The sequence below is a fragment of the Dipodomys spectabilis genome, unplaced genomic scaffold (assembly GCF_019054845.1).
Source record: "Dipodomys spectabilis isolate Male_0828 unplaced genomic scaffold, ASM1905484v1 ptg000179l, whole genome shotgun sequence".
Classification (NCBI taxonomy): domain Eukaryota; kingdom Metazoa; phylum Chordata; class Mammalia; order Rodentia; family Heteromyidae; genus Dipodomys; species Dipodomys spectabilis.
In genome coordinates, this window is record NW_024870856.1 from 6391806 (window position 1) to 6414287 (window position 22482).

Consider the following 22482-nt stretch of genomic DNA (forward strand, 5'->3'; position numbering starts at 1 on the left):
CGGGCTGCTCGCTGGGCGCCACGGCGACCCTCTGTGCAGACACCCAGGAGCGGACAGTGTGGATGTGGAGCCGATTCCCAGGCAAAGCCAAAGGGAAGCTCAGGCCTAGAATGGCCGAGGTCCCAGAACTCTGGCGATGTGCACGGGACTCCCTCCCCCCCTCACCTGCCAGATGCGTCAGAAGCCGCTTCTGCAGCCGCAGCCGCGCTGGCTGTCCTCCATGGCTGTCATACCGTCTTCGCAGCAGAGCATTCTCTCTCTGCCTCCATTTCGATGATGAGGAACAGCTTTATGCCTGCATTCTGAGTCTTCAAGGAGGCTGACACCCAGAGGATGTGCCTGGTCCTGCCGCTCACAGCATTCCCCCTCCGTCCAGCGGGGCAGCTTGGCCTCCAGCAGCCAGCTTGGTGCACCAAGCAGCTGACCACCCGTGGGAGTCCTGCCGAGGATGAGGGAGCAGAATGAGAAGAAGAACCGGGGTCTCTGTGACAGTGCCACCACCATGGTGGCCCCAGGCAGCCCTCGGGACTTTGCCTGGAATGACACAAATCTCAAAGCATGGAAGCTACACTTCCCTGGATCACAACAGAAAAGCTATGACTATAGCCTTGGAGGGCAAACACTCTGTGAGCCATATCCCAGCATGCACGCTCACCAGCACTACCACCCGTGCCACAGTGCCCCCTCTGCTCACGGGGATGACGGTCTCTGTGCTGCGCTGTGTGACATGTCTAGCCCACCGTACACAGATGAACTAATGCCCATGACCACCGTCACTGCTGCTGTCCCAATCAGCTGACCACCCACCCACAGTGGCCACACAGAGGGGCTTCCTCCTGAACGAAGGAGACGTCGCTCCCTGCTGGCCTTCCAGCTGCTTCACTGCAGAACCTGGAGGTCAGAAGGAGAGGGCGCATGCTCAAGTACTTGACCTGGTCAACCGCAGGCGTCTGCGTTGCTAATGGAGCTGCCACGTCTGAGTAGCAGAGGCAATTCCAGGAGGAGGGGGAGGGAGCTGTCCAGTGCCTACAGGCCAGGGCCGCCCCCCGAAGGAGCACGAGGCCCCGGGGGAGCACGGCAGCGTCAGCCACCCTTCCTCTACCCCTCCAAGCCCACGGTAGGATTCAAGTCGTGGCTTACAAGAGCCACACGGCCCCTCGTCTCCTCCTGGCCTGGCTGCTCTCTCTGCCCCTTTTGGCACAGCTGGCTTCGGGATGCAATCAGGCCCAGCGCCGAGGACTCCGCTGCAGAAACCGGGGGCTCCCGGGAGTTTCCTCTCCTCCATCCCTGAGCCAGGTGAACAGGAAAGCAATTGGCCAAGGCCTAAGAAAGGACAGGCCATTTCCCTCGGGGCTAGGAGGTTATCTATGCCACCCCCAGTGGCCATGTCTTTGTTGATGACAAGGGCTGGCCAGGACAGATGCTAGCGCAAGTCCAGCTCCACTGGAGAGCTTGGCGTGAGAGAGGCAGGCCAGCAAAACCAACCTGGGGAGGGGGTTGGACTAAGTAATGGCTGTTGCCTAGGAGACCGAGTTCCATCAGGTGTGTCACAGACTGATCAGCCAGCCAGCCAGCCATGCCGCTGGCTGGATTTCAGGGGGCACGTAGGGGACCTCTCAGACAGCCTGGGACAGTTCCTTACCATTCTCCAAACCAGACTGGTGTCTTCTAGGCAGATGCAGTGGGGCTCTGGGGAGGAGGCCAAGGCCCCCTTTCCGCCCGCCAAGGACGAGCTGTGTCCAGAGTTCACTTGGGCTGGGCGTGAGCAGGTGCAGCCTGAGTCCTCTCAAGGGGACAGGAATGAGACTGCAATGGCCTTTCACAACGCCCTTAGCCCACCGCGGTGCGCTGTGCTGCGCGGCCTTCTGTCAGGAACAGCGTGGGTCTGCAGAGACACCCGAAAGGCTGGATGGCAGAGAAGAGATAGGGAACCTGAGGAAAGATGGGGAGCTGAGGAACATCCATCAAGGGACTGTGCCCAGAGCAGCCCCCAGGAACTGTCCGGACACAGAATCCATGTCCATCGATCCGCTGACCATGCCAAGGTCAGAAAGAATTTGCTGGGCCTCCAGCCTGTCTGCGCTGACACCCATCACTTGACTGAGAAGACGCCTGCTGTCATCTAGTTTAAATATCTTCACTGTGCACTGGTGGCTCACGCCTGTAATCCAAGCTACTCGGGAGGCTGAGATCTGAGGATTGCAATTCAAAGCCAGCTTGAGGAAAGTCCATGAGACTCTTTGTCTCCAATTAACCAACAGAAGTGGCGCTGTGGCTCAAGTGTAGAGTGCTCACCTTGAGCTGAAGAGCTCAGGGGCAGCACCCAGGCCCAGAGTTCAAGCCCCACCGACAAAACAAAAACAAAAACATCTTCCCTGCATGCCTTTTGGGGAGAAGAGCCAGGCAAGGTCTGATGAATCCAGGGTTTTCTAAGCTGATTCCATGGTTCCCACTGTCATTTGACGCCCTCCTACTTAGCCACCAGCACCCTGCCCGTCATGACAAATCTGAAATGCTCACCGAGGTGAGACAGTTTCCCTCACCACACCAATGGGTGCCAGGCCATCGTCCTGCCCCTGGGTGGAGGCTGGGGCTGGCAACTGCCCCTTCAAGACCAGCCTCCGAGAACCAGAGCCAGGAATTATAAGGAACCAATGGAGAATGGACAGTACCAGCACACAGAGAGGCAGACAGAGAGAAAGGGAGAGGGAGAGGGAGAGGGAGGGAGGTAAACAGAATATTCATGCCAAGGCCAGCCAGTGGAAGGAATGTCACCCTCCCCCTGAGACTCTTCACGGAGTGTGTTGTTCTTCCCATATTTGGGGTTACATTCATGTGTGTGCACGTGTGTGTGTGTGTGTGTGTGTGTGTGTGTGCGCGTGCGCACGCACATGTGTACCAGTTCTGGGGCTTCAGCTCAGGGCCTAGGTTCTGTCCCTGAGCTTCTATGTGCAGGACTAGCCTCTACTGCTTGAGCCACAGCTCCACTTCAAGCTTTTTTTGGAAGGAGGGTATTGGAGATGAGTCTCATGGAACTCTGCCTGGACTGGCTTTGAACTGCGATCCTCAGATCTCAGCCTCCTGAGTAGCTAGGATTACAGGCGTGAGCCACTGGCTCCTGCCTGGGGTTACTTTTTTTTTAAGCTGTCAAGAAAGTAAAACTAATTTCAAAATTATTTTAAAAGTTTTCCAAGGGCATATTTTAAGCAGAGAACTGAAAGGGCAATGCATATGCTATGTCTTTTGGGTTTAATTTTTTTAATGAAATTAAAGTCTATTTTTTCCTGTGTGTATAAATTAAGTAAATTCACTGCCTTTCTGGAGGAGAGGGGCTGTGGGTGGTTGAGAAAGTGTTTATTCGTGGCTAGTTCCCAGTTGTAAAGCCCTTCTCTTTGGGAAACTCAGTGAAAATGTAAGGAAATGACAACACGCACCACTACTCCAATTCAAACAAGTCACACATAAACACACACACACACAGAAAATTTCATGCATCTCTTTCAACTCTCTAAACCTAAGTTGATCCAAATCCCACACTTCTGTAGCATGAAAACTTTTATTTTTCAAGTGGTGTTTAATTATTTCAGCATTAATTTCCTTGTGTCTTTACATCATTTTTTAATTTCATTTAAAACATGACACAGGCTGGGTGTTGTTGGAAGTTCAAAGGGAAAACACATTCTTTCTGCCGGAAAGTGTCACATTTCACTGAAAGATTAAGAACCTTGTGAATATCAAGAATTGAAGCTGCTGCGGGTGCAATCATTCCAAGGTCCCAAGATAGCCCTGAGGTCTAAATAGAAAAGTGTCTTTTATAAGCTGTAACAAAATGCTCACCTCAAAAAAAACCACTCAGAAATCTGCACAGTTCTGTTCATATTCAACAGCTTGAGAGCATCCAGAAGCTTCCTGGATCTTTATACAAGACAAAGCTCTACATTCAGAAAACAGCTTCTACCATGGTAATGGGTGGGCGCGAGGCCCCGTGCCCAGGTCTGCCCTCTCCGCACCCTGCAAAGCCACCTGTGTGAGAAGCACTGGCCTGTGCACACCAGGCAGCGCCGCCACACAGCTACATTAGAACATGAAAACGCCAGTCAGATCGGCTGCGCTCCTGGAAATGGGACCCAGGACTCTTAACTCCTTAGGGAACTCCAAGACTCCTCAGTTACCAGAGAGAGGTCTTTGTGGGGTACAGTGTCCTCTATGGAGTCTTCTCAAAGGTGGATCTAATCCCCGCAAACTGCCTCGGGGGCTGTCTGGACGCGACAGGAGGTGCGGCCTCCCTGGAGTTGATTTCTGTGGGGCAGAGGGAAAAGTGTGCCTTCAGCACCAACTTCTGCCGAGTCGCTGGAGAAGGGGTTAACTCCGCGGGCGCCAGCGGCGCACGCCTGTAACCCTGGATACTCCTGGCTGCTGACATCAGAAGACCATGGTTCGAAGCTGGCCTGGACAAGAAAGTCCATGAGATTCTTATCTCCAATTAACCAGCTAAAAGCTGGAGGTGAAGATGTGGCTCAAGTGGTGTCAAGTTAAAAAAAAAAAAAAAAAAGCCAAGTAAGAGCAGGAGGCCTTGGATTCCAGCTCCAATACCGGCTGTAAAATCCAACCTTCTTTAAAAACCCAGAACTCCTTCGGAGTAGTTTTTTAGCTGCTCATTTCACGTGTTAGTGAAGAACTGTGAATGAAGGGCACAGAAATCCGAGCTGGCTGGCGCCGTCCAGATGCACGGAGCACTGGAGAAGGTGCACATGGGAGCTGGGGCGGAGTCTAGCCTTGTTCAAGTCCTTGGTGCCCAGCAGCCCGCTGCTCCGGGCGGCGGCTCGGCTGGCCCAGGCCGGAACCTGGGCTGTGCCGTCTCCCGAGACCCGTCACCGAGCAGCGCTCGCCCTTCACTCTCAGCGGCCGGCGGTGCTCGGCAGGGTGAACAGCGCCAAGGAGGGCAGTGCGGCCTGGCAGAGGGAACCCAGGCAGTGGCCCACCTTGGACACCGTGCCAGCTTGTCCAAAACACTGGAGAAGGTAAAGTGCTTTCTTGTGGGAGAGCGAGACTGCAGCCGTGCACGCAGGGCCCGGCGCAGACAAGACAGTGGGCCACGGAGCACACTGAGGTCGGGGGAAACTGGAGACACGGAGTCACCTTACTTCCTGGGAGGTGATGGGGGGAGGGTGCTCTGCCTGCAGGTGGCCACGGGCAGCTCCCGGCAGGCCTGTGTGGGGTGCCCCTTCTCCCCATGGGCGAGGCCTCTTCGTGGGCACCCGGGACTGCCCACGCCTCCTCATCAGCAGAGGACAGCGAGCCCCCCGGCCCTCACTCAGCCCCCAGAAGCCCAGTCCCAGCGCAGCAATGGCAGAGACCACCGAACACAGTCCCTCAGCACCCACAAAGTCCCGCTGTCCACCCGGCATCTTGAGCGCCCTTTACCTTAGAGCACAGATGGAACCCCGACTCAGGAGCGCCCGAGACGGGGAGCTGGGCTGCGCTGGGCCGCGCCGTCGGCGGGTTGAGAAGTCCCAGGTCCACCGTGGGCCTGTGCGTGTGCCACCGGATGCGCCCTTCACCCGCGTGAGGAGGGACAGCGCGCGCTGCACGCGGGCCTTCGGAGTCCGCAGGAGTCACGGCCAGTCACGTGGAAGGGCAGGGCCGGGCTCCATCCCCAAGGCCGTGGCACTGAGGCAAGCCCCGCCCCCAGCGTTGTCTTGGAAATACTGCCCAGCATGTCATAATTTACACACATGCTAAGAACGTGTTAAGATCTGCCTCCACCTCACCTCGAGCTGTATGGATAGAGAAATCCCTGAGAAGTACCGTCAGCGCGAACGCCGCTCTGCAGAGAATGGACACGGTGTGCCAGCACGGGTGTGCCGGCACAGGGACAGCTGTGGATACCCAGATGGGGGGAGGGGGGAGTCGCAAAGACCAGCAAGACAAGGGAAGCTCTCCCAACCCTGTGAGGAGCTGTAGGTCCCAAAGCAGTGCAGTCACCCAGGAACTCTAGAAAAATCCTTCGGTGCATGTCCCCAGACCATTGCGTTGACAACAGCCGTGGAGTTGTGTGCATGCTGCCAGCAGTGCCAGGAACAGCCATCGCTGGGACCAAGGCTCAGAGCCCGTTCGGCACTGCCTGGCTGGCTGACAAGCCACGGGAGCGGGGTTTGTGGCAGGAAGACGCACAATGCCAGGGGACACAGGAAAGACAACCAGTCACAGCCCTCGTCTCCTCCGCGGGCACACAGCCAACTCCCACCGGGCATTCTAAGATGGATCCAGAACTCAGGGCATCACCCTGGCACCTTTCTGAGAGTGAGTGGGGAGAAGCTCCCTCACACTTGAACCACCACGCTCTCTTCGTGCCAGGGAGCAGCCTGGTGCCCAGTGGGGGGGGGGGCAAGAAACGGGGTGAGGAATCCTTGACTGCTCCACGCCCAGTGGTACCGAGCAGAAAAGAAGGAAAAGGAAGCCACGCTGCCCCCACCCCACGTCCTGAGATGAACCCTGCGCCTCACATGGACCCTGGGCTGCGGTCAACAGCTTCAAATCCATGGCTTCCAAGTGCTTTGAAGTTAAATCTTTCGGTAAAGTGCATATGTGACAGACAAGGCAAGACCTAGTGAGAATGGCTCAGCGCCGCAGGGGCAGGAGCAGAAATCTCCCACCGAGCGAGACTGGCGCCGGGGTCCTATCAAAGGCCTGTGCATTGCACATTCTGTACAGTTAGGCTGAGGAGGAGCTGAACATGGAGGCAGTCACCCAAGGGAAAATTAAAATCCACACAAGGAAATCTTTGGATTTGAGTCTGGAGGAGAGGGCCACAGTGAGGGGCAGACCACCCCAAGCGCATCTGCCTGAAACAAGTCTGCCTAAAAGCCAGTGCCAATCTCTGTCTGTCTGTCTGTCTCACACACAGCCTAACACAGCAGTGTGCAGTATTTCTACTTCCTTGTCCCTTTGCTATCCAGGATGGATTTATCTACGAGCACACGTGTTTTTAATTCTGTATTTCCACTAGCCATTTCTTAAATTTAGCCCATTTTATGGTTTTTTTTCTCATACCTAAGTTTAGTATGTGGAAGCTTTTCTACTCAGTGTACCTGTAGTTCCTTGCTTTAAATGGTTTTAGTTCTAGCAATAAATGTTTATGCACTGTTTCATAATAATTTGACAACTTTTTCATTATTATTACTTCAGTGACAATAGTGTTTCAAAAAACTAAAGACATAGCTGGGCATGGTGGCTCATGCTTATAATTCCAGCTACTTGGGAGGTAGAGAGTAGGAGAATAAAGTTCAAGATCTCAGTTTTTTTGGGAGGAATACGTAGGTGACCATCACCACCCCAGGCAAAAGTGAGCCCCTATCTGAAAAATAACTAAAGCACACAGGGCTTGGGGGTGTGTCTCCAGTGATCAAGCCCATCAGGTGCTGAGTTCAAATCCTATTACTGCTAAAAAAATAAAAATTAGGTACAATCACATCTGATTCCTCTACTTGATTATTTTACAATAGAAAAGTCACTGTCCGGGCTGGGAAGGTGGCTCAGTGGTAGAGTGCTTGCCTTGCATGCTTGAGGCCCTGGGTTCGATTCCTCAGCACCACATAAGCAGAAAAAAAAAGCCGGAAGTGGCACTGTGGCTCAAGGGGTAGAGTGCTAGCCTTGAGCTGAAGAGCTGAGGGACAGTGCCCAGGCCCAGAGTTCAGGCCCCATGACCGGACCCCCCCCAAAAAAGTAAAGTCACTGTCTTCACAAACTGGAAACAAATATTCCATATCTTGTAATCAAATTAACATTAAAACCCATTGTCTATGTGCAGTAACACAGGCGCACAGCCACGGTGGGAGAACTCGGGAATCCTGAGCAGTTCCTCAAAAGATGACCAACATTCACTGCAGAAGCAGGAGAGAGAGGGAGGGAGAGAGAGTGTGTGTGTGTGTGTGCTTTCAACTTTTTGGTAGCTAATGGGAGATCGGAGTCTCAAGGGCTGCTCTGGCTGGCTTTGAACCTCCAGATCCCCAGATCTCAGCCTCCTGAACAGCCAGGATGACAGGCGTGCGCCCCGGTGTCCGGCCAGCAGCATAGCTTAAGCCGGGGCCTTCGCACACGCGGAGTAAAGTCGTCCTACACGCAATGGCCACAAACACAAAACTGGGCCCAAAGTGCCTGTGACACGCGGGTCTTTCTCGAGTTCTCTAAAGGAGCCTTGTAGGCCATTTCCCCGGAGGCTGCGCGGGCTGCTGCGGGCACTTAGTACCTTTCAGGCAAGGAAAAGCTGTGCTATTCCCAATCCCCTCCAGGGAGCAGCCTGAGCACCCCGTTTCCGGCGCAGCCTCGGGGTGCGGGACCCCCCCCCCCCCAGCCCCACTTCACGTCCTTTTCCGCCAGCGCGGCGCACGCCGCTCCCTCTGCGCCGCGGCCTGGCGCTGCCGCTCGGCCTCCTCGGCGCGGCGCCGCTCCTCCTTGGCCTCCTTGTAGCGCCACTTGGGGATCTGCAGGTGGGCGCTGTCCTTGGTGCCGGCCGCGCGCTCGGGCTGGAAGGTGGGCGCGGGCGCCTTGCTGACGCGGACGCGGGGCACCACCACGCCGGGCCGCACGCTGCCCCGCCGCAGCCGCTGCAGGGGCCGCAGGCCGGGCTTCCTGGGGGCGGCCGCGGGGGCCGGGAGCGGCGGCGCAGGCGCACAGCCCGCGCCCGCGCCCGCCGCCTCCCCCGCCGCCTCCCCCGCCGCCTCCCGGGCGGCCAGGATCTCCGGCACGGCCCGCCGCCTCTTCCCCACGCGCGGGGGGCTGTCGGGGCACACGGTCTGGCAGGCGATGGCCACGGCGGGGCTGCGCAGGCCGGTGGTCATCCGCACCATGTGGTCCAGCGCGCCGCCGTCCTCGGGGCCCCGCGGGCGCGCGGCCAGCGCCGAGCGCAGGAAGCGGCGCAGCCGCTCCAGGCACGTCTTGGAGGCCGCCTGCTTCGCCGCGGCCTCGGCGGCCGGCGGCCACTCGGGCCGGTACCTGTCCCCGAGCTGCTCCGGGCAGGGCCTCTCCAGCAGCCTCTGCATGAGGCGGGCGGCCTCGGCGCGGCCCGTGAACGCGGCCCACTCCTGCGGCGACAGGCCCCGCCGGGGGTCCCGCGCGTCCACGTCCGCCCCTGCAAGACAGAAAACGCGCGGCTGCGGCCCAGCAGGCTCGGCCCTGGGCCTGGAAACCCAGGAGGAGGCTGAGATCTGAGGGCCGCGGTTCAAAGCCAGCCCAGGCAGCAAAGTCCCAGAGACTCCATCTCCAGTGGAAGAGCACTAGCCTTGAGCAAGTGCTCAGGGGCAGCACCGCGTCCCGAGTTCAAGCCCCAGGCCCGCACACCCAGACACCCCCTCCCCCCCCCCCCCCCCACACACGCACACACAACCCTGTCTGAGCTCGGCACCTCAGCCAGCTTTGTTTTCTTTTTAATAGGACTCCGAGGCTTTGGGAACCACAGCGTCATCCCGGGTTCACACGACAACATTCTGAAAATGTAACCACAATCACCACGCGGTGTCATCTTGTCACCTGGCCGGAGGTGACCTGCTTGGTGGGAAGGAGGCCCTTCGTGCCTCCCTGCTGCAGGCAGACTGCCTTTGCCAGCCAGGAGCTACTGCCTGACAGACGGAGGCCATGCCGGGCCCAAGGCCGGCCCCCCAGGCCCCCACTTCAGATCCTGAAGAACGAGAGGCAGGCATTTCCATCCCACAGCAAAGGCAGTCACCGTGGGGTGGGGCTGCCTGAGGCTGTGGATCTGGGCCCACAGGCAGGGCTCTGACTCAGTCTCCCTCACTCAGCGCAGGGCAGGCGGAGGGTGAGTTAGCAGCGTCTGGGTGGCTAGGACAGAGTACCCAGGGGTTTAGTCAGACTGTCAGGTGCTGATCTGCAGGGATTTCTCACCAAGCGGATGGGCCTCCTCCCATCAGCTGAAGGTCTTCAGGGCGAAGACTAAGGTTTCCCGGAGAACACATTCCTCAAAGCTACAGCAGAAATCCTGTCCTCAGGCCTTTCCTACAGATTCTGCACTTAAACTGCAACAGCTGAACCCTGAAGATTTATAGCAGCTCTGCTTCTCTGAGAGACTTTTCCAAGTCAGGCTTTACTTTGACTTCGTGAAATCTGCCGCTCTCTCAAGGTGCTAACATAGCAATGAATACAGACTTGAGACACGGTTTATCTTGGTCCAATCCCAGGTCCACAGAGAGTTAAAAAAAATTGTTCAAGTTTCACATCCCGGGGCTGGGAAGGTGGCTCAGTGGTAGAGTGCTTGCCTGGCATGCATGAGGCCCTGGGTTCGATTCAGCACCACATAAACACAAAAGGCCAGAAGTAGCACTATGGCTTAAGCGGTAGAGTGCTGGCCTTGAGCTGAAGAGCTCAGGGACAGCACCCAGGCCTAGAGTTCAAGCCCCTTGACAAAAAAAAAAAAAAGAAAAGGAAAATAGATTTCAAATCCCATTAGCTATACCTCCACCAGCAAAGCCAAGTGGAGAACAAGGGCTGGGAGCACCATGGAGGCTTAAGGCCCAGCTCTGCACAGAGCTCCACACAGACAAGGGGGTCTAATGGGCAGTGCTGAGAGCTCAGGGCTCAGCCGTCTTCAGACCATGGCGACCATCCACCCGCAGCTGCCTCATGGAGCCACGAACTCAGCTCACATGAGCCACCTGCTCGTCCTCTTAATTCCGTAATATATGAAGGAACAGAGGTAATTATCTGGAACTGGAAATCAGGAGGCACTCATGAGCGCCAGTCCAATTTATAAATGTAGAAGGCAGTAAAGAAAATGTCATTGCAAAACACAGATGACACATTAAACCTTAATTAATTGCGCGTCACTTTTAAAAAAAGGACAAACTACAGAATTAAAACCTTGATGAACACAGCACGAAAGAGACATTTTTCAAATGTTAATGGAAAACAAAAGGAACAGCCGTGCACAGCTCAACCCTTCCTCCTCCAAGACAATCTCCCAGGACACAAGCACGCAATGGAGGAGAGCCACGGCCGCTCTGACTCCAGGACTCAGGGAAAGCTAGAAAGACAACAAGTAACTGGGAAAAAATAGTTACCAGCAGTATATCAGACAAGGGGTTAATACCCAGTATAGACAGAGAACTCAAGAAACGAATCCCTCCCAAGCCTAACAAACCAATCACTAAATGGGCAAGGGAACTAAAGAGAGACTTCTCAGAAGAAGATATAAAAATGGCAAAGAAACACATGAGGAAATGTTCGCCATCCCTGGTTGTGAAAGAAATGCAAATAAAGACAACCCTGAGATACCACCTTACCCCAGTCAGAACGGCCCACATCCTCAAGTCAGCCAACGACAAATGATGGAGGGGATGCGGAGAAAGAGGAACCCTATTACACTGCTGGTGGGAATGTACACTTATACAACCACTTTGGAAAGCAGTTTGGAGGGGCCTCAGAAAGCTAAATATTGACCTCCCTTATGACCCAGCCATACCACTTCTAGGCATCTATCCTGAACAACAGGAACCAAGATACAAGGACACGTGCACCTCCATGTTTATTGCAGCACTGTTCACAATAGCCAGGATATGGAAACAACCCAGATGTCTCCCACAGATGAATGGATCCAAAAATTGTGGTACCTATACATAATGGAATATTATGCAGCCATTAGAAAGGACAAAATGATGGCATTTGCAGGGAAATGGATGGAGCTAGAAGAAATCATGTTGAGTGAAGTAAGCCAAGAACAAAGAGACAAATGGCACGTGGTCTCCCTGATAAGTGGATGTTAAATCCAAAATGTAAGGTGATATGACAAAATTAACAAGCTTAAGAAACAAAGGACTTCCACTCATCTGGTCGAATCACTACTAAATAATCCCATGCTGATCACATACATGGTATATATGTGCACACCGGAGGGAAACCAGGAGGACGACACAGAACTAGAGGGAATCAGAGAAAAATATACACCAGCGGGACCCATCAGCTGCACTGGACATTGACCAAAATGAACTAAGAACTCAATGGCAGCGATGGGAGGGAGGGAATGAGTGGGAAAGAGGAAACAGCTGATGCTATGCAAAACACAAGAAATGTACATATCACCCAGTGTGGAAGAAATAACTATCGCACAGCTCATAGAACTCATAAATGTTATAGACTGTGATAGACAATTTGCTCCATGAAAGTTAGAATGTGTTTGTGACTTTAACTGAGCATCACTATACTGTGAAATTTGGGAAATTATGTAATCACTTAATCACAAAGAGTTTGGGGGGGGGGAAAGGGAAATGTACTCATTACCTGACTTATGTAACTGTAACTCCTCTATACAGCACCTTTACAATATTTTTTAAAGACACTCAGTGAAGGGGACACTGATGGCACATGCACCCCACGAATGACAAGGCCCAGCTGTCCCCCAATTTTCACTTGTCCCTCCCACAAAATGGCACAGTACTTGCCTATGATCCATGCTCAGCTCCCATCTGTGTTACATTGCTATTGTTGCATTATTTACAATACAAATTGTTATTATGCTGTAATGTTGAGGGACTAATGTAAGAAAGGAGTCTGTAGGTATTCGGTATAGATGCATTGTATAAAAAAACAAAAACGACCAACCCAGATGCCCCTCAGTAGATGAATGGATCAAGAAAATGTGGTATATATACACAATGGAATTCTATGCCTCCATCAGAAAGAATGACATTGCCCCATTTGTTAGGAAATGGAAAAACTTGGAAAAAATTATATTAAGTGAAATAAGCCAGGCCCAAAGAAACGTAGGTCCCATGGTTTCCCTTATTTGTAATATCTAGTATATGTATGAGTCAAGCGGAAAAGGTCAGATAATGTGATGTCAGGAAAATGAACCCTTAGATGTGTATTTTAATGTTTTTTTCTTTCATGCATGTGTTTCTAACACATTTATAAGATTATCTCTTTGTTGCTTTGTATGTCCCTCCCCCACAGTATAACCCCTGCTTTCACTATATTTGATGTCAGTATAACTTGTGGAGGAGATGGGGAAAAACCAGTTGTTTAAGGATACAGGTGGACCTGTTGCAACAATGAGAAGTACAAGTTGTCATGTCCAAAACGAACTTTACAACGTTGGTGCGGGGGGGGGGGGGGGGGGGCTGGGGGGGGGGGCGGAAGGAGAAGGATTGGGATTAGGGGGGGAGGGGGGAGGCTGGGAAGGGATGTGAAGGGTAAACAAAGGAGGAGGCTGCAATGCTTGGTAAGAAATGTACACATTATCCTGCCCATGTAACTGTAACTCCTCTGTACACTATGTTCACAAATAAAATTAAATTAAATTTAAAAAAAAAAAAAAAAACGTGGAGCTATGGCTCAAGTGGTAGAGTGCTAGCCTTGAGCAAAAAACTCAGGGACAGGGCTGGGAAGGTAGCTCAGTGGTAGAGTGCTTGCCTTGCATGCATGAGGCCCTGGGTTTGATTCCCCAGCACCGCATAAGCAAAGAAAAAAGTAAGCTCAAAAAACTCAGGGACAGCCAGGCAGAGGTGGCTCACGCCTGTAATCCTATCTACTCAGGAGGCTGAGATCTGAGGATCATGGTTCAAAGCCAGCCCAGGCAGGAAAGTCCGTGAGGCTCTTATCCCCAATAAACCACTAGAAAACGGGAAGTAGCTCAAGTGGTAGAGGACTCGCCTTGAGCTGAGGGTCAGCATCCAGGCCCAGAGTTCAAGCCCCATGACCGACCACCCCCCCCCCAAAAAAAAAAAACCACCTTAGGGACAGTGCCCAGACCCTGAGTTACAGCCCCAGGATCAGCATGCATGCGTGTGCACACACCCACGCCTACGTGTATACACACAAGTACACTCGCAAGACCTTCTACGTGTGGACGGTACAGAACCAGGACACAGAAATGCCTGTACTGGTTGATACCGCATCACAGGAACTCCTCAGCGCACGGAGCGCTGAAATGCCACAACGTCCACCGGCGCCCGGAGACCACGCGCGTCCTCACCTCCCACCCAATATGGTTTCATCCACAGCTCAAGCTTGCGCTCTGGCCACGGTGCACAGGCTGCCATGGTGAGCGTGCTGCGTGTTAGGCACAAAACCTCCTATTTTGTTCCAGGCAGCAGCACACGCGGCCCAAGGCTGGCCAGCATGGCCGCCCAGGGCCCCTGCACTGCCCGGCACCGGCCACCGCACCCCCAGCTCTGCCCAGGAGGCCAGGGCTGCCCCCCCCCACCCCGCCACTGGACACCAGTGCCAAAACGCCACCCGCAGCGCCACAGCGCCAGCACAGAATCGCCAAATCACCTGTCTCAGAATGGCTGCCAGCCCATAGCCCATTGGCCAGGCTCCGGCAGCTAGGAGCCCCACATTCTGATCAGAAGGCCCCTAAAGAGATAGCTGCACCCTGCCAATATTTGGTGCTGCTGCGGATTCCTGCCTGAAACACAGAAGAGGCTGGAGGTCCAGTGACTTCCGCAGATGGGGACAAGCTAAGGAAAGGTGATGGTAAAGAGGAAAGGAGGAGAGAGAGGGGGAGGGGGGGGAGGGAAGGAGGGAGGGAGGGAGGGAGAGCGAGAGAAGGAGGGAGGGAGGGAAGGAGGAAGGGAGGGAGGGAGAGAGAGAAAGAGAGAGGAGAGGCTGCACAGGCTTGAGGCCAGTTCTTCACAGTATCTGCCCACCTCGAGGCTCCTAATGAAATGAAACAGAGATAAGCCGGGCACTGGTGGCTCACATCTGTAATCTTAGCTACTCAGGAGGCTGAGATCTGAGAATCCTGGTTTGTAGCCAGCCTGGACAGAAAATTCCAGGAGACTTTTACCTCCAGTTAACCAGCAAAAAGCAGTAGAGGTATGGCTCATGTGGTAAGGCACCAGCCTTGAGAAGAAGGAAAAAAAACATCAAGGAAGAACACAAGACCCTGAGTAAGTGTACACACACACACACACAAACAAACAAGAGCCCTGAGGATTTGAACTCAGGACCTCCCACCACATGCTCAACCTTCTTTGCGTTAACTGTTTTTCAAATAGGGTCCAAGTTTATGTCAGGGCAGGCCTGGGTCTAGATCCTCCTATTTATTCTTCCTGCACAACCGGATGACAGGTTCACACCACTAGGCCCAGCTTATTATTGGCTGACATCAGAGTCTTGCTTTTATCCAGGGCTAGCCTTGAACCACAGTCCTCCCTATCTCAGCCTCCAAGAAGCTAAGACTATGGACCTGAACCACTGTGGCTGGCTAACTTCTTACTGCTGCTGCCACCAACGCCACCAATGCCACCACGGCCTCCTCCGCCACCGCCTCCTCTACCTCCTCCTCTTCCTCCTCTTCCCCCACCTCCTCTCTCATGTGCTAGTCCTAGGGCTTGAACTCAGGGTCTGGGCATTGTCCCTGAGCTTTTGTGCTCAAGGCTAGCACTCTGCCACTGGAGTCTCAGCTCCACTTCTGGTGTTTAGGTAGTTAATTAGAGATAAGAATCTCATGGAGTTTCTTGCCGGGGCTGGCTTCGCCCCAGGATCCTCAGATCTCAGCCTCCTAAGTAGCTAGGATTACAGGCGTGAGCCACCAGCGCCCGCTCACCCGCCCTCTGAAGCCACTTTCAGGTGCGGATTTCCATTCCCGGCAGTAGAAGGTATTCCAAGCGAGGGCTAAAGGAGAAAAAAACGGACTGTCCACCTCAATTCCCCGCAGTCCGCAGTCCTCCTCCCCTCGTGTCCGTCAGCCCCTCCCGTGCTGTGGACCCTCCACAGCCCCGCTGCCGTGTCCCTCCTGCCCACGGCCCAGCCCGGCTGGCTCCACCACCCAGCCGCCTCTGCCTCCATCGTCAGAGAGGTGATCCGTGTAAATCAGGACCCACGGCCACAGGAAAAAGCCCAGCGCAGGCCACAGGGAAGAGGCCGCCCCAGGACACGGGTGGGATCTGTGCTCTGCTCCTCGCAAAGGAAGGAGATGGGTGCACGTGGCGTCACCTGCCCCTTCTCAGGGCATTTCTCCCCGAGAGCCCACGTGGGGGTTCAGGAGCACGCCTTCACCCAGTTAGCATCCAGCCCCTCACAAGACCACTCCCCACCATGCCTCTTCCCGCCGTCACGTGCCAGAAAAAGACAGTCTTGTCCCCAAGTCCCTGTCACAGGACTGGAATTCCCGACTTCAGAGTTTCTTTTCTGGCTGATAACCTAGTCTCGTTCCGCAGTGCCATGTCCTCAGTGCACGGGAAATCCTGCTTCTCCATGAGCAGAAAGCAACTTGGTGCCGCTAATGACCTGGTCTTCGAAGGAAATTTCCTTCAGAGGTCAGGCCGCCCTAGGCCGGAGCAATCTGGCGACTGGCGGCCCATCTGCTCTCGCTCCTCCCCTTCATGTGCATCTTTCTTCCCACAACCAAAACCCGCTGAGCAAACCTGCAACCTGGCACCCCAGGGGGGAAACCCCACCTCCACCATCTCACAGCCACTTTCTTAAGTAGACCTGTCACTTTGGCTCATTAATAGTCCCCCAGACTAGCAAAGCCAAGGCCGGCAGCCTCCCTGGGGGTCTTATCAACACACCCGCATGAAGAGAAACCCAGACTTCCAGAGGACACCCCCCACACACACATACACACACCATCGGACCTGGTTAGATCTTTCATTAAATTCTGCGAGTTCTCACACGGTGTTATTCTTGGCAATGCAGATGAGAGCTGATGTGCGGCTGCGCGTGATAGACTGGGGGGGGGGGGGGAGCTAAGCACTTTAGGCGGCTCCGGCTGCATCTCACATTCTTTTGAAAGGGAAGGAGTTCCTGCTAAATATAACGAAGGTGTGACTCAGAAATTCCACTCGGGTGCAGAAAAGTCCTCTGGAATAGAAGAATACCACACCTGAAAAGTTGGAATGGGAAGAAAGGAAAGAAGGAGATAGATGATATAGTCAGACAGATAGGTGATAGATAGGTGATAAATATCATTAATATGTACTAATCCTTGTGCCTTTTACTTTTAAAATGATCATAAAATGACCATTCTGCAAACAGAAGAATCGTGGATAGAGGCTACCCTAAGGAAAAGAAACAATGAGCAAGACCCTACCTCCAAGAACAAACTGGGTATGGTAGTACATTCCTGTGATCCCGACTATGCAGGAGGAATTGTGGATTAAGGCAGCCCAGCAACAATAAAGAGAGAGAGAGAGAAAGAGAGAGAGAGAGAGAGAGAGAGAGAGAGAGAGAGAGAGATCCTATCTGAAAAGTAATAAAGCAAAATGGACCGGAGCATGGCTCAAGTGGCAGAGCCCTTGCATGCCTGGCAAGCACAAGACCCTGACTTCAATAAATGATAAAATAAGAAGTAAATATACATATGGTGCAGAAATCAAATTCAACCCGCATCCCTGGAAAGGGCTGTCGGCTAACTTAGTGGAGTCAATAGCCAGTGAAAATATTCTAGAAGTAAGCACTCGGTCCGAAGCCTAAGCAGGTGGCGCAAATGATCTCTAAAGAACACCTAACCACGCGGACTTTAGGCAAGAACATAGAACAAGCGAGAAAGGGAAGAGATGAGAGAATGGAAAGATACTGTGCGCCCTTCCCATTGACAACAGCTATATCAGCGGCTCTCAGCCGCTGATCTCTCATAGGAGATCTTTGTTGTTGTTGTTGTTTTCATTCGATTAACAAATAACTACTGGTCACACAAACTTGCCAAAAATGGTAGGGAACAGACCCGCGCCTGCCCGGACGTGGGCGCCTGCCCCACGTGAGTACCTGCCCGGATGTGGGCACCTGCCCGGACATGAGTAGCTGCCCCATGTGGGCACCTGCCCTCGTGAGTGCTCCCCCTCAGTCCCCTTCTCTTCCTGGGGGGGGGGGGCTGTCAGGAACTGGGGCTCAGAGTGGCTGGAGTGGTCCTGGGCAGAGGATGGAAAGGAGAGGGAGGGAGCTAGAGGCAGAGGCCTAGCTTCCTAACTGTTTCCATGACCTGGCCACTCAGTACCCAGAAGCAGGCGGGGGATGCAGGGGACGCGTCAGAGGAGAGCTCCTGGGTGATTCCAGACACTGCATGAGAGAAGCTCACGGGGGGCTGGGGAGGGAACCGGGCAGAGGGGCTGGGAAGCTCCACTGTGTCGTCAGTGTAGTGGAATCTGCAGTCTCTGAGGGGCGGATAGGAAGATGGAGACTCACGGCCCTGGGGTGGGGGGCGGGTCTGAGACCCCAGGAAGGCCACAGAGACCCCAGACTCAGACACCCAAGGAAGGAACCACAGGGATTCTGTGATTAGACGGCCAGACCAAAGAACAAGGGGGAAAAAAGCTACAACTAAATTAATGTGGTAGACCCGAGGCACTTGGTATGATTGATAACCATACATTTTTTGGTTAAAAGGCATATTACTGTGGGGAGCCAGTGGCTCATGCTTGTAATCCTAGCTACTCAGTAGGCTGAGACCTGAGGACAGCAGTTCAAAGAAAGAAAGAAAGTCTCTAAGACTCTTATCTCCAGTTAAGCAACCCCCCACCAAAAAAAAAAAAGTGCTCAGCACCCAGGCCCTGTGTTCAAGCCCCAGAACCCCCCAAAAAAGCATAATGCTGCTGGGCATGGGTGGCTCACACCTGTCATCCTAGCTACTCAGGAGGCTGAGAGCTGAGGATCGCGGTTCAAAGCCAGCCTGGGCAGGAACATCCATGAGACACTTATGTCCAATAAACCACCAGAAAACTGGAAGTGGTGCTGTGGCTCAAGTGGTAGAGTGCTAGCCTTGAGCTGAAGAGCTCAGGGACAGCGCCCAGGCCCAGAGTTCAAGCCCCACGGCCAACCCAAAAAAACAAAACAAAACAAAAAAGCATACTACTACAGAGCCACACTCAGCCACATCAGGAAGAGCAGAGGGCGCTTCTACCCAACACAGACGCAGCGCTGCCCCACCATTTGACTTGCTTTCCACTGCATCGCAACAGGCCCGCCCCAGCAAAGAATTTTAACACATTTTTATCTTCCTCCAGGGGTTGGTAGCACATACTTGTCATCCTAGCTCCTCAGGAGGCTGAGATCTAAGAATCCTGGTATGAAGCCAGATCAGGTAGACAAAACTATGAGACTCTTAGCTGCAATTAACCAGCAAAAAAACCAGAAGTGGAGCAGTGAGCGGATCAAGTGGTAGAGCACCAGCCTTGACCGCAAACTCCAACTAACAATACCAGGGCCTGAGCTGAAGCCCCAGAACTTGCACACCACACCAAAAATAAAACAAGAGAAGATGACACTACCACTGCATCCAAGGCACAGACAGTGAGATTCATCTGAATTACAGTCCTTTTTGTTTTTCTACTTCCAAGAAGGTTCACAGTCTCGGCCCTCTCTAAGTCACGAGGGTTAAAGCTGAGTCTTACAACCCCAGACTAACCCCCCCCACCCCAAAACAGCCGTGCAGAGCCTGCAGACACGCTTCCACATGAAGCCATAGCAACAGGGCAAGACTGAGAAGCTGCCACCCGCCAGCTGCGGTCAGAGAGCAGAACAGGGTGGTGGAAGGCTCTGAAGGCTGGCCTCAGCTCGCTCAGACGGCAGGTGCTGTGGTCGCAGTGTGGGTGCCCCAAAACCTCACAGCTGGGCCTTCCCTCTCCCGGTAATTGAGGTTTCGAGCGTGGAGGCCTCAGTGCCTGGATGGGAGACTGGGGGCCCCCCCTTCAACATGCGAGGGTACAGCAAGAAGGGACGCGGCTCGGCAGACGTCAACCGGCTGGGGCTCCGCACACGCGGGCGTCCGGCCTCCAGGACTGAGTGACAGCTCCGGCTGGCGAGACATTACCGGCTGCTCTGTGCGTTACAGCGGCAGGAACAGACGAAGGCAGAGAGGACTGGCCACTCCTTCAGGAACTCGGCACCACGCAGGGTTTTGCTTGTGGCTAATCCCAATGCGGCGACAAAAATAAAACCAGCGAAAAATGGCAAAAAAGGAAAAGCAGCATCTATGGGGATGTCCAAGGCTAGAGCTGTATGAACATGCTTTCTCACTTAAGTCTCGGTAGCCTGACGGAGCTGCACCAAGCTGACCCCCGGCTTCCGTTCCCAGCCACCGAACAGCTCATGATTAACAGCTGGGCCCGAGAGTCTGAAAGCCGCGTTCCATCACACGTCAGGGACGTGAGAGAAAGCTCAGAGCTCCTACTTTGGGGCGGGGACGGGACGGGACAGGGAGGCCTTCTCCAAGGTGGCTAGCGCAGGTGCCTGAAAACTCTCTGCTCTGTGGCTCATCAGAGACACGGAAAACTGCTGCACAGCACCGGACCCTGGAACCCCAACCTCAGCAGACAGAGATCAGCCAGCCGGTCACCTCACCCCAACCCCAGCAAGCCAGAACACGGCCAGCCGGTCACCCATCCCAACCCCAGCAAGCGGAGAACACGGCCAGCGGGTCACATCATCGTCCCTCATCACTGCCGGGGCGGTATGGCTGGCAGCTTGTTCTTTGGGAGCACGCATTCCCAAAGGAGAACAAAGGTGAGCCATGCTGCGAGCACACGGTGAGCATGAAGGGGTCTGCAGCCAGGTGGACTGCTTACGCTTGCACTCTTGGCTACTCAGGAGGCTGAGGTCAGGAGAAATGCAGATCAAGGCCAATAGTAGCAAAAAGTTGCAAGATGCCATCTCAACTAATTAAAAGCGGGGTGTGATGATGGGCATTAATACTCCATCTACATCAGGAATGGCCCAAGCAAAACAAAAACAAAAACAACTCAGCCGGGCACCGGTGGCTCACGCCTGCAATCCTAGCTACTCAGGAGGCTGAGATCTGAGGATCGCGGTTCAAAGCCAGCCTGGGCACCAAAGTCTGTGAGACTCTTAGCTCCAATAAACCGCTCAGAAAACCGAAGTGGCCACTGTGGTTCAAGTGGTAGAGCGCTCATCTTGAGCTAAGGGACAGCGCCCAAGCCCAGAGTTCAAGCCCCTTGACCAACAAAATAAATAAACAAATAAGATTCTATTACAAAATTAATGACAGGCTTGGCACCAGCGACTCACGCCTGTAATCCTAGCTCGTCAGGAGGCTGAAATCTGAGGATCATGGCTGGAAGCCAGCCTGAGCAGGAAGGTCCGTGAGACTCTTACCTCCAATTAACCACCAAAAAGCTAGAAGTAGAGCTGTGGTTTCCATGGTAGAACACCAGCCTTGAGCAAAAAAGCTCAGGGGCAGTACACAGGCCCAGCATTCAATCCTCTGGACCAACATAAAATTTTAAAAAATAATAATGATAAAGTAAAATAATAACTACCTGCCTAGCAAGGACAAGGCCTAAGCTCAAACCCCAGGGCTTCCAAGAAAAGAATGTGTGTTGGCAGTGACCCACACACTGCGCCTTCACCCCAACCCCCACCAGTCCCCGCCCAGCCTGACACATTCGCTTGGGGCCTAAAAAAAAGCTCAGCTCAACAGCCAAACTATTCTTGCCGCACCTGCCCGCTCTGCTCTACCAGGGCGCGAATGCTGGTTACAACCATCTTCTTCACAGGGCCTGGAGGCTCCGTGGGAGAGACAGACGGATGGACAGACAGAGGGACAGAGGGACACCGTACCTGCTAGCATCAGAGCCCGGATGCACTCCGTCCGGCCCTGCATGGCAGCTTTCATGAGGGCCGTGAAGCCGAACACATTCCTCCTCTCCAGGTCCACACCTGGGAAGTAGTTCAACAAGTAGTTGGTGATGGTGGCGTGGCCTGAAAGAGAGTTGTGCACACGTGTGAGTTCACGTGTCCACGGAAAGGGCTTGCTCCCACAAGGGGAAGGGGGGCGGTGGGGGGGAGACGGGGGGAGGGGAGAGAGAAAGAGGGAGAGAGAGGGAGGGAGAGAGAGAGTTAGAGGGGGAGAGGGAGAGAAAGGGAGAGGGAGAGAGGGAGAGAGGGGGAGAGGGGGAGAGAGCACGCTGCTGTGTCATCCGCCTGGTCAGCCATCTTCTGTGTGTTTCCTTTGGCTCCTCAGACAGAATTCTCCCAGGCCCAGGAGTGGGGGAGGCAGAGGCCGTTGGCCCCCCTCCCTGCACTGCTGTTCTGGGGGAGGAGGGCGGGGGGGGGGAGGGCTCAGTCGGGCCACTAAAGCAGCTGTGAGAGCAGGCAGTAGCCAAGAGGCGCAGCGGCCCCCCCCCCCTCCCCTCCCCTCCCCTCCCTTCCCCTCCCCTTCTCTCCCCCCCCTCCCCTCCCCTCCCCTTCCCAATCAGCTCTCAGCTCTCAGCAGGGGCAGCAGATGCTGCTGAGCTGAGAAATGCAGTGCACACGTGCACACACATGCACACGTGCACACACACACACACACACACACACACACACGTGCACACACACACCCCTCAGGACTCTAGCCACCTGTACTCAGACATAAACCTCAGCAGCGGCGAATATTTACAAGATGATCCAGACTTCTCCCGGCCCTCCCGCCGTCCTCCCACAGACTGGCTCACGGGTGTGTATGTGTGTGTATGTGTGTATGCGTGTGTGTATGCGTGTGTATGTGTGTGTATGTGTGTGTATGTATGTGTG

At 54.2% G+C, this 22482-nt stretch overlaps 1 protein-coding gene across 1 annotated transcript in view; it reads right to left on the bottom strand.

Moving 5' to 3' along the window:
- Positions 1 to 8360: 8360 nt before the first annotated feature.
- The window catches only part of Ankrd33b (ankyrin repeat domain 33B), a 59266-nt gene continuing 45144 nt past the window's right edge, over positions 8361 to 22482 (bottom strand). The window contains exons 3-4 of the mRNA XM_042695195.1: positions 21529 to 21669; positions 8361 to 9130 (exon numbers count right to left, since the gene is read on the bottom strand). Coding sequence (XP_042551129.1) covers positions 8361 to 9130; positions 21529 to 21669 — 911 coding nt within the window. The remainder of the gene's footprint in view (positions 9131 to 21528; positions 21670 to 22482) is intronic.